Raw genomic sequence first — 12,128 nt, forward strand, 5'->3', positions numbered from 1 at the left:
CGTGTAGCGCGGGTCAATGTTTGCCTCCAGATTGGGTCTGTGATGCCTTGTATCACTATATTATCTTCTTATTTTAATGTAGGTGCCGAGGGGGACGGTCAGTGTAGCACCGGTCAATGTTTGCCTCAGATTGGGTCTGTGATGCCTTGTATCACTATATTATCTTCTTATTTTAATGTAGGTTCCGAGGGGGACGGTCAGTGTAGCACCGGTCAATGTTTGCCTCCAGATTGGGTCTGTGATGCCTTTTATCACTATATTATCTTCATATTTTAATGTAGGTTCCGAGGGGGACGGTCAGTGTAGCACCGGTCAATGTTTGCCTCCAGATTGGGTCTGTGATGCCTTTTATCACTATATTATCTTCATATTTTAATGTAGGTTCCGAGGGGACGGTCAGTGTGTAGCACCGGTCAATGTTTGCCTCCAGATTGGGTCTGTGATGCCTTTTATCACTATATTATCTTCTTATTTTAATGTAGGTTCCGAGGGTGACGGTCAGTGTAGCACCGGTCAATGTTTGCCTCCAGATTGGGTCTGTGATGCCTTGTATCACTATATTATCTTCTTATTTTAATGTAGGTTCCGAGGGTGACGGTCAGTGTAGCACCGGTCAATGTTTGCCTCCAGATTGGGTCTGTGATGCCTTGTATCACTATATTATCTTCTTATTTTAATGTAGGTTCCGAGGGGGACGGTCAGTGTAGCACGGGTCAATGTTTGCCTCAGATTGGGTCTGTGATGCCTTTTATCACTATATTATCTTCATATTTTAATGTAGGTTCCGAGGGGACGGTCAGTGTAGCACCGGTCAATGTTTGCCTCCAGATTGGGTCTGTGATGCCTTTTATCACTATATTATCTTCTTATTTTAATGTAGGTTCCGAGGGTGACGGTCAGTGTAGCACCGGTCAATGTTTGCCTGCAGCTTGGGTGTGTGATGCCTTTTATCACTATATTATCTTCTTATTTTAATGTAGGTGCCGAGGGGGACGGTCAGTGTAGCACCGGTCAATGTTTGCCTCAGATTGGGTCTGTGATGCCTTTTATCACTATATTATCTTCTTATTTTAATGTAGGTTCCGAGGGGGACGGTCAGTGTAGCACCGGTCAGTGTTTGCCTCCAGATTGGGTTTGTGATTCCTACTGGGATTGTCCCACACATGAGGATGAGTATGGATGCCAATGTAAGTAACTAACTCAGTGGGCACTACTCAGTGGTGTAGCCAGGGGGCAGCTGAGAAGTCTCCCCCACCCCATGGGATGCTGGATGCCCTGTTATTTAAGATATTTTAGGCCTTTTTGGTACTTTTTAGCCCATTTTTGACCATATTCAATTCATCAAATTTTGCCTTGCCCTCCTTTGCTGCCCCTCTGATAAAGTCCTGGTTTTGCCACTGGCCCTACTGCATTTCTTACAGTGCCTCTGATTGGCTAATTACACAATGCGCCCCCTCGACAAAAAGATCCGCTTTGCATGGTTAAATATTTGTGTACTCACAATGGTACAAATTTGACAAATTAAAATAATTTTTAGGTGGGGGGGATAAGTCAACTTTTTGTATGTTAGCAAATTATTTTGGAAAAAGGTCTACATTTTACAAAGGCCTCTGCATCGCAGTATGCGTGCGCCACTCTTAGTGGGCCATGGGTACATGTTCATAGTTTCGGAAATACATTACTCCCAATATCCACAAAGTTAAAGCCAAACAACTGAGGTAAAGCAAAGCAAATTGGAATTTACTACCAGCGCCGATGTCGTTAATGCGTATCACTCTATCTATGACTGTCCCACATGCCATGAACTTACTGTGTTATGAATATAGCATATGTGTTAGACTAAAATTTCAATTGTATTAATTAAACAACGATTCAAAATCTGATTAAAAAAACCTACTACATCACCTAAAGTCTTAAATTTTGCAGGTATATTAGTCTAACCCTAAATGCCTAAGGGCTTTTTGACAACGGGAAGGGAAGGGAAAGAAGGAAGGAATAAAGAGAGAAAACAAAGAAGTTGTTTGCTCTGGGTGGGATTCGAACCCGAGACCCCTTGCATGCCAAGCACTGGGTCGGCTACACTTTGCCATGGGTGTTGAAGCTTCAGCTGGCCAGCGAAACCATGATCACTTAGGGCTATTCCGTCCTGTTAGGGTTAATAAAGTACATTACAATTGTGTAAACAAACAGAATTGTGAAAAATATTGCGAGAGTCCTCGGCAAATGTTACAATGTGGCTTTAACAATGGTAAAATCTGCAATAATGTTAATTGTATCTGCATACCAATTTTTAATGCTATAAAAATAATGTTTCTTTATATTCAGGTGAAGCTGATGAATCTCGGTGTGCGAGTGGTGAATGTATACCTGACGACTGGTTCTGTGATAATGAAGAAGATTGCTTTGATGGAAGTGATGAGCGGAATTGTGGAGGTTAATAATTGTTTTATTTATTTATTTATTTATTTATTTATTTATTTATTTATTTATTTATTTATTTATTTATTTGCTTATTTATTTGGTTGTTTAAAATTTCCGCAACTTTATTTAATTTCAGCCTGTTTTTGGTAATTTTTATGCCTCCACCGCGAGGCATACTGTTTTTGTAATGTCCGAGCTTCCGTGCTTCCGAGCTTCTGTGCTTCTGTCCGTCCGGATGCTGTATCTCGGGCATGGATGGGCGGATTGACTTCAGATTTTCAGGATAGGTGGGTCATGGTCAAAAACTCTGGATACTTTTTTTGGGTGAGGTTCAAGGTCATATACTGAGGTCAAAGGTCATCTAAGGTCAAATTACAAAATATTGTCTTATGGGCATGAAACTTGGTGGATACGGTCAACATTTAGAGCCAAATTTTTGGAAGGTCATTTTGGGGTCATCCAGGGTCACCCAAGGGTCATCTAAGGTCAAATTACAAAATATTGTCTTATGGGCATGAAACTTGGTGGGTGCAGTCAACATTTAGAGTCAAATTTTTGGAAAGTCATGTTGGGGTCATCCAGGGTCACCCAGGGGTCATGTAAGGTCAAATTGATAAAATTGGTTGTATGGGAATGAAACTTGGTAGGTACAGTCAACATTTAGAGCCAAATTTTTGGAAGGTCATTTCGGGGGTCATCTGAGGTCACCCAGGGGTCATCTACGGTCAAATAAAAAAAATTGATCGTATGGGCATGAAACTTGGTGGGTACAGTCAACATTTGGAGCCACATTTTTGGAAGGTCATTTCAGGGTCATCCAAGGTCACCCAGGGTCATCTGAGTTCAAATTACTAAAATTGTCATATGGGCATGAAACCTGGTAGGTACAGTCAACATTTAGAGCCAAATTTTTTGATGGTCATTTCGGGGTCACCCAGGGGTCATATAAGGTCAAATTAATAAAATTGGTCCTATGGGCATGAAACTTGGTGGGTACAGTCAACATTTAGAGCCTAATTGTTGGAAGGTCATTTTGGGGTCATCCAGGGTCACCCAAGGGTCATCTGAGGTCAAATTACTAAAATGGATTTGTACACATTTAAATCGCCCCATGGTGGAGGCATCCCATTCGACGCTTTGCATCGAAAACCGTGACGTTTCTAGTTACCAATTCCATGTGCATTTTCAGTTTTTATAGTTTTTTTTAGAAAAGTGCAGTCTCATGCCTGTAAAATGTTTGTTTGTTCATTCGTCTTTCTTTCTTTTGTTTTTTATTATATTTGTTTGTTCATTCATTCATCTTTCTTTCTTGCTCTTTCCTTTTTCTTTCTTTCTTTTACTTCTTCTCTCTTTCTTTTATTATTTGTTTGTTCGTTCATTCATCTTTGTTTCTCTTTCTTTCTTTCTTTCTTTTTTGTTTCTGTCTTTTCTTTCTTTCTTTTTTTCCAGTGGTATAAAAATCTCAACTTTTTTGAGAAAGTAGGGAATGAGGTGAGGTTGTGGATCACGAAATGCCCCTTTAATTCTTCAGTATCACAATAACATGACATACATCATATGCTTGCTTGTGTAATTGTTTGTTTGTTTTGTTTGTTTCGCTGCAGTGATACCTGAAGGCTGTGCATCATTTGAAGACCACCAATGCACCCAGCATCTTCCTTACAATATCACGAGTGGCCTGCGTACAAGCACAGACATCATGTACAACTCACTCTCCCTAATCACCAGCGACTGTCATGCAAACGCAGAAATATTTAAATGCGCTGTCTCGTTCCCGGAATGCGTGGCTGTTGATACCGCAACACCGAGGACACTTTGCAGGGAGTTTTGTTTTGCCGTTCGTACCAGTTGTCTGACTAAAGACGGAGAACTTAACGAATGGCCGGTGGATTGCACACAATATGTATCTGGGGATGGGCTACTGTGTGCAAATATAGCACCAACACCATAATTTAACCCCCTGAGCACTACCTGCAGATCTAACATTGCCTCTGATTGGTCAATTACATGATATCATCATTTTAATTACCAATCAGAATGGAGTTTTGCAAATAATTCACCCCAATTTCTTTGTGTGGTGAAATTATTCTTAGAATGTTGCTGATTGGTCCAATTGATAATGAAAACTCCTTTTTGACCAATAGGCAGGTAGTTCTCATTTGCGGTTTCCTTACCTTGACCTATACACAAAAGTAATTGCTATTTTTGAGGTAGCTGCTTGGGAATGCAAAAAAAGTAAAAAGAAATCTTAAACACTTGAGTAAGTTCCTGCAATCTTATTGGTTCTTAGCCGTGTTATATGACATGATATAACAAGGTTCAACGTATGCGCGTCGACGCGATACTGGTACGCGCTATTTGAACCGACGATAGCAACAATGGGACTGATTGATTCTAAGCATTAGGTAATTCCTGGTAAAATGTAGCATTTAATTTGATTGAGGTGTTGTTTGTAGCCACTGCTGTGCATCCAGGGTTGCCAAAAGATTTCAGCCCGAATCGCGGGTCAAATCGAAAAGTCGCCCAATTTTTCTCTTTACAATTGGTTTCTATGGGGTAGGAAACTATCGGAAGTCGCGGGAGCCAATGTTGACAAGTCGCCCAAATTTTTTCTTAACCATTGGTTTCTATGGGACAGGAAATTGTCAGAAGTCGCTGGAAAAATCTTCAAAAGTCGCCCAATTGGGCTACCAAATTAATCGCGGGTTTGGCAACCCTGTGTGCATCTGTAATCTCATATAACACAGTTGACATCATTGGGTAATTCCATTTAAAATCCACACTACCCCTGTGGAAGATTTTGGAAATATCTTCCACAGAGGAAGCATGTTTTTTTCAAATGTAATTAGTCAGGGGTAATCATTTTGAAACCCATACTCCCCCTGTATTATGACTTTACCTAAAGCTTCCATAACTGGAGTGGGTTTTTCAAATGGAAGTTACCCAACTGTCTATTCTATTTGAAACTCATACTCCCTCTGTGGAAGATATTTCCAAATCTTCCACAGGGGTAGTGTGGATTTTAAATGGAATAGCCCATTATTTTTGGCGTAAAACAACTTCTAATTAAAATATTGATGTTGCCAGTGTTATATGAGACAATAGATGCATGACAGCGGCTAAAAACAATAACTTTAAAACGAGATAATTTCTCCTTTTACCTTTACACCAAAGAGATTAAACCCACATAGAAACGACTCAGAAATGTAACGCTATTTTGAATCCGCCATCTTGATTTGTCATGCATTGAGACCAAAATAGAGTTGCGGCCTCATACGATGGTCCCAAATATGCAAATGACTACCCTTACCCTATAACCACTAAACACTAACTGTAATTTGTTTTGCGTATTTGAGAATATCGTATGAGGTTCTTACCCAAAATAGTGTAACTCCGTCATACTTCCACTGTGGAAGATATTTCCAAAATCTTCCACAGGTGTAGTGTGGATTTTAAATGGAATACTTACTTTTACTTTTATCCACCACTTTTGCCTTTCATAGCGTCGTGGGAAATGTAACTTTCTTTCCTGGGTAGTCGGGTAGCCTCACTCATGGTAATCCCATGACTTGCAGTACTTCCTTTACTCCATCTGCCCACCTCTTCCTTGGTCTTCCTCTAGCCCTAGTTCCTGTTGTTTTGCTGTTATATGTTCTTGCTGCAGGTTGGCTAGGGGCCATTCGCATAAGGTGACCGAACCATCTAACTTGTTGTTTTTAAATGGAATAGCCTATTTATTTTTGAAGGGGAGGCACTCAGTCAGAGATTATTTTGTAGTATGGTGATGTTAGGATAAATTAATGTTGTAATTAAGGGCTGGGGTATGAGCGTTTGGACAGTATTTATTTTGGGACATTAGAGCACATCAGACATATCGAATTGCATTCTGAATACTGAAGAATGTCATTCTGATATCAAATAATTTTGATTTTTGAAATTCGCAATTTAATACACATTTTATGGCAAATCATTAAAATGGATATTTTGATATTTCACAGTACTTGAAGTAAACTTTATAAATCTGATGATTTATACTTAAAGTGTATGTAGGTGGGATGAAAAGCCGACGATCAATTGAAAATTGTGACCTTTCAGATTGAAGATATGGATTTTTTTCCCAAAACACCAAAAAAAAATTAGGTCTTTTGGAAAAAATCCATATCTTCAATATGAAAGGTCAAAATTTTCAATTGACCGTCGGCTTTTCCTCCCTGCTACATACACTTTAAGAATATATCATTAGATTTATATAATTTACTTCGAGGACTGTTATATATCAAAATTTGAAAAATATCAAATTTTTATAATTTGTCATAAAATTTGTATTATATTGTGATTTTCAAAAATGAAAATTATTTGATATCAGAAAGACATGCTTCGTATTCAGAATGCAATTCGATAGGTCTGAGGTGCTCTCATGTCCCACAAAAAAATACTGTCTAAAACGTTAATAAACGCTCATTTTAGATCCCTTAAGCTTAACTATAAAGTGCATTATAGTATGTTGTACTTAGGGGGCTATCATTTTCTTCGGAAGGGGGGTCCCAAATATATGAGGGGGGTCAATTTTTGGAAAGAAAAATATGGGGGGTCATAAAATTTTTGATGACCAAAATGTAGGGAGTCACAAGATGACCACAGATAATGTGTTTATTTTAGGCCCTTCACAATTAATTCTTAGTTTCCTGTTTCAAGTTTGAAAATAAAGGACGAGGCGACTTTTAATTATTAATTATTAATTATCTATTACTTTCTTTATTTTGAAAATGTGGTCGTGACTATTATCAACAGTCCATTTGGTCATTTTGACTAAGACTACGGATTTAATTATTTTACCTTTATAATTGTTTTTTTACATTAACATTAGTAGGGGACCCTACAATATTCTTGTTTTATATTCATAATCGTAAGTTGAGATGATCAAAAACAGATATTAGCAAATAAAAGTAATTAAAAAGTCAATTAAAAGATGAAAATACCTAAATAAAAACAAAATAATTAAATATGTTTCCATTCTTGATTTTGGACGTGCGAGGGAAACAGGAAACTAAGGATCAATTGTAATTGGCCTTATTCAAAAAGACTGATTTCAATTAAATTTTAGCCTGTTTAGGGTGTAAGGTGTATCGGTATTGGGAGGGGGTCATAAAAGTTTTGTTGCTGAAATAGGGGGGTTGCAATTTTATTGACGCCAACTTTTTGTAAATTTGGGACCCCCTTCCGAAGAAAATGATAACCCCTTATTTTTTATTGAAGGAAAAAACTCAAAGGATATTTTTAATAGTTAATTGCAAGGCCTTATCTGTAATAGCTGCCATATAAACATTTAACCATTTCTGCATATTGTACCCAATCGGAAAATATGATAGCTGGCAGCTATTGCATATTGGCTCTATTAGCAATAGCTGCCATATAAACATTTAACCATTTCTGCATTCTATATTGTACACAATCTGAAAATATGACAGCTGTCAGCTATTGCAGATAGACCCTATTAGCAATAGCTGCCTTATAACCATTTGACCATTTCTGCCTTCTATATTGTACCCAATCTGTAAATATTGCACCTGGCAGCTATTGCAGGTGGAAACTTCTTACACTAGCCCTTCCATTTGTAAATTGTGACCCGGCAGCACAAATGAGCCGTAAATTCCCTAAATTGTATTCTGAGTTAAAATGTGTACGAAGGTCATATTCATCGGTAACTTAAGCTGGCCCGACATCCGTCTCATTTCGATAGTCAAAAACTAATCAATAATCCTATTGTTGAAGTGGATAATAGCTTTTACCTTAGATGGCTATAGAACTTTTAATAGCTCTGGTCTTTGTTTGCTTATATTGCTAAATCCTGTTCAAGTGGTGGGTTACCAGGCATTGTATTTTGTACAGGTGTGCATAACCAACAATTAACACTGAGAGAACTTTCTTAAACCTCGTTGACTTGGGAATGATTTGAAATGACCGCCAATTATGACTGTTTGATATTTATTGCCAACAATGTGGAAAAAGAGACACATGTAAAAACGTAAAAAGCTATAATTTTGTTGAAGTAGCAAAGTTTAACACACCATAAGCTCGCTTCTGGATATCGTTTGAAGTCAAATGATATACCATTTTTAAGTTTATGATGTTTATTTTTAAACACGAAATAAAACAAAATTGACCGGGGAGGAATTTACGGCTCATTCGGCCGTGGACGGTCACAATTTGATGTTTCTACCAGTACTAATTTTTATCGATATGTAAAATTATTTTTACATCTTATTGTGTATAATGATATTATGTACATTGTGGTATTTTGTGAAGATGTATAAAATAATAATAATAATGATGATGAACAGAAAGAAAAAGGTGACATTTTGTTATTTTTACTGTATTCATATAAAAACTACATTGTAAGATTTACTCACTATGATGCTCTGCACAGTACTTAATACTCCGTTGGTGAGCGACAGGCGATTGGTATTTCACCCAACGCAAGAAAAGGAGTCCTATCTGATTGGCTAGAAATCTATCGCTAGATCGCTCAGTGGTGAAGTACAAACTCAAAATGAGATGTATTCAATTCAATTGAAATCAATATTCTATTCTTTACGCAGATAAAGAGAGTGGCATAGTGTGTCGATATGTACATTGTGTTCCTTTATATAATTGTAATTCTCAAACCGTAGAATATATCACAATTTTGATGAACGATTTCAAAATCGTTATAGATAAAATGCAGTAAAATATATCCACAGCAAATAGCAATCCCCACTAATTAGTGTATTGCATTTCCAGTTAGTGTATTGGAAACAAAACCTGGGTTTTACCTGACAACAAATCAAATTTTCTTGTAATGGCATTATCATATGGGGTACTGATCATGCGCAAATCGTAAAAAGGTAGAATAGAAACTCTGTGGCAGGCTCTGTGGTATCTCATATAGTGTAAATGGTTTGCTTGGCCTGAGTCGCTTGGCCTATCTCAAACAAAATCACCATGCGTAGCTGTTGAAAAGATATAGGGATGATGACGCTGTGCCCTGTGCCTTACACAAAGTTTACATTTCCACTTCTAGCTTGAGAGTGCACACCACAAAATACCGTATACGTTACCATGGTTACTGTGTAAAATAGCAGCCATTCAAATTGTTACAGACTGGGAAACTGATTACTACTCGCGAAGGTACCACCATGTGTAGGGGTATAGCTTAGTAACAATTGAGCTGGTTTCAATCGGGCTTCGCCCTCATCTAAATGTCATCTCACGCCTTCAGTGCGGACCTCCCTCCTTTGGTGCGGGCCCTTCCAGAGTGTCTTTGACAAAGACTAATGTTGAATATTCGTTCAACATTCGCCCTCGTCTATAAAATGTCATCTCACGCCTCCTTTGGTGCGGGCCCCTCCAGAGTGTCTTTGACAAAGACTAATGTTGAATATTCGTTCTACAAGTCACATGATATCCAATCTTCTTATGACAAATCAAATGAATGTTTGTTGACAAAAGAATCAATTGTGCATCTATTGACAACTTTATCACTTGTTAGAAGTTAATATGGGGCAGGGCGTAGGCAGCTTTCTTGGTGGGGGGGGTGCAAAATAAAATTTCAGGGGCACAGCTGAAAAAAATTGCAGTTGCAACATGCAATTTTTGTTTTTAGAGAGACTGCACATGTCTTTGAGCTTCCAAAAAGGATTCAATGGGACAATGTGCGCACGTAGCGTGCAAAAATTTTGAATTTGACACTATTTTTGCCCATAATTGTGATGAAAATGGTTTTATTGTGCAATAATGTTGTATTTTACACTATTTTGGCCCATGATCGGGGTGAATTTTGATGGAAATGCCCCCAATCAGAACTCTTGCCCCCTGTTTCCCCCCAGAAAAATCCTACATTTACAAAAATTTCCACTTTTGCGGTAATTTTGCATAAAATTTGTTGATTTTGCCCCCCCTGAAATGCACTTTCCCCCTAATGCCCACCGCCACTGTTGAATGAGCGCAACGGGCAAAAAAAATAGGGTCAACAATTCCGTCGTCAAAAAATATTTCCGTCAGTACATCAACAAGTTTGTATCCCTGGTTCCAAAAAGCTGGCTATACCACTGCTCCTATTACATGCCACCCTCCCCAACACACCCCACCCTCCCCAACACACCACCCCCTCCCCAACACCCCCCCCCTCCCCAACCCCCCCCCCTCCCCAACACACCCCACACCTCCCCAACACACCCCACCCCCTCCCCAACACACCCCACCCACATAGGTGAAATGTTATACGTTGTTGATATATTTAATTCAAGCAATGGGTTATTTTAGGATTGCAAAAACAAAAACTCCCAGTGAAAAAGCCCCATATATCGTCAGCTTCTATACGCTTTTTGCCTTAGTCAATTTTTAGTAATTTTGAGAACAAAGTACAAAATATAGAAAAGAAAACGAGCAAGGTACACCAACTTGATGTGGGGAAACCTGTAAAATACAGACTAGACAATATGCAGGGGGGGGGCAAAACCAGCAAATGTAGGCATAAGAAGTAGGCAAAGTTCGATAGCCAAAAATTACCAGTTCCAAGGCTCACAAAAGTGCTAAACCTGCAAAAACAACAAGGATCAATGATGTAAATCACTGTGCACACTCGGTAAACCAAACAACCAATGTAGGTACCAAAACAGGCAAAGTTCGATGGCCAAAAATGGCCAATTTCAGAGCCCACAGAAGTGTCAGCAAAACAGTACACAATAACCTGGAGCAGACAAACAAAACCAAACAGACAAAAAACAAAATATAGTTCAAGCATGCATTGAAACATATTTATTCATCAATCTTTGCACAAGAACAAATGGTAATGATACAAATTAAAAGGGAATAATCCGAAATAATTAAGGTGATTAGGTAACTGATGGATGTTTGAACCACATTTTGTTCTTTGTTATCAAAATTACAAAAAATTACTCCGGCAATCATTGGCAATTAGCGTAGCAGGCTGACGATATATGCATGTGTTTAGTGTATTTTGTCGTACAAGCTGTATCAAAATGATTGGTACCCATCATTGATAATGGATGAGTCTGACACATCAAAATCCAACCTAAGATCCAAATAATTTGTAAATAAATTGTATAACAAGTCATAAACTATACATTCTGGACATTAATACAAGAGTATCCGATCTTCCATATGGAAGAGGTAGGCTTTTGCGAGCCAGAGACCAGTGGACATGGTAATGCGGAAAAAAGGAAAAATAAAGGAGAAGGTACATGGACGGGTCACGGGATTATGATAACGGGTGAGCACGTCCGCAGACACGCTATGAGAGAACGGAATAAATACGGGAAAAAGATGTGTGTTGTATAGTAAATAACACGGAAACGGAAGAAACTGAAAAGAAAGGAAAAAAGGAAATATAAGAAGAGACAGATTTAGATAAATAAAATGTACATTTTCAATGATTTTACCTGTTCAAACGCTCCCGTTTACTCATCTAGCGGGGACCCGCGCGAAGCGCGGGTATCCTGCTAGTATTACCAAAAAATTATCCACATGCCATGTGGATAATGGCATCGGGGTTTAGTAATTTTGCATCCCATAAGTGTAGCTCTCAGCATCGAAGGCGCATTGTCATTTGTTTTGCCCTCAAATCAGGGAAATAATTTACTGGGTAGACAGCTGTAATTAATGGCATCCATGCATATGGATTTTGTAGTCTTGTTTTTGTGATAAAA

The 12,128-nt window shown here is 38.4% G+C and overlaps 1 protein-coding gene across 1 annotated transcript in view; it reads left to right on the plus strand.

The window, feature by feature from the left end:
- The window catches only part of LOC140162943 (uncharacterized), a 32,951-nt gene extending 26,642 nt beyond the window's left edge, over positions 1 to 6,309 (plus strand). The window contains exons 5-7 of the mRNA XM_072186263.1: positions 1,080 to 1,187; positions 2,326 to 2,433; positions 4,026 to 6,309. Coding sequence (XP_072042364.1) covers positions 1,080 to 1,187; positions 2,326 to 2,433; positions 4,026 to 4,372 — 563 coding nt within the window. The 3' untranslated portion in view covers positions 4,373 to 6,309. The remainder of the gene's footprint in view (positions 1 to 1,079; positions 1,188 to 2,325; positions 2,434 to 4,025) is intronic.
- The last annotated feature ends 5,819 nt before the right edge of the window (positions 6,310 to 12,128 follow it).

This window comes from Amphiura filiformis, chromosome 10, assembly GCF_039555335.1.
Source record: "Amphiura filiformis chromosome 10, Afil_fr2py, whole genome shotgun sequence".
Classification (NCBI taxonomy): Eukaryota; Metazoa; Echinodermata; class Ophiuroidea; order Amphilepidida; family Amphiuridae; genus Amphiura; species Amphiura filiformis.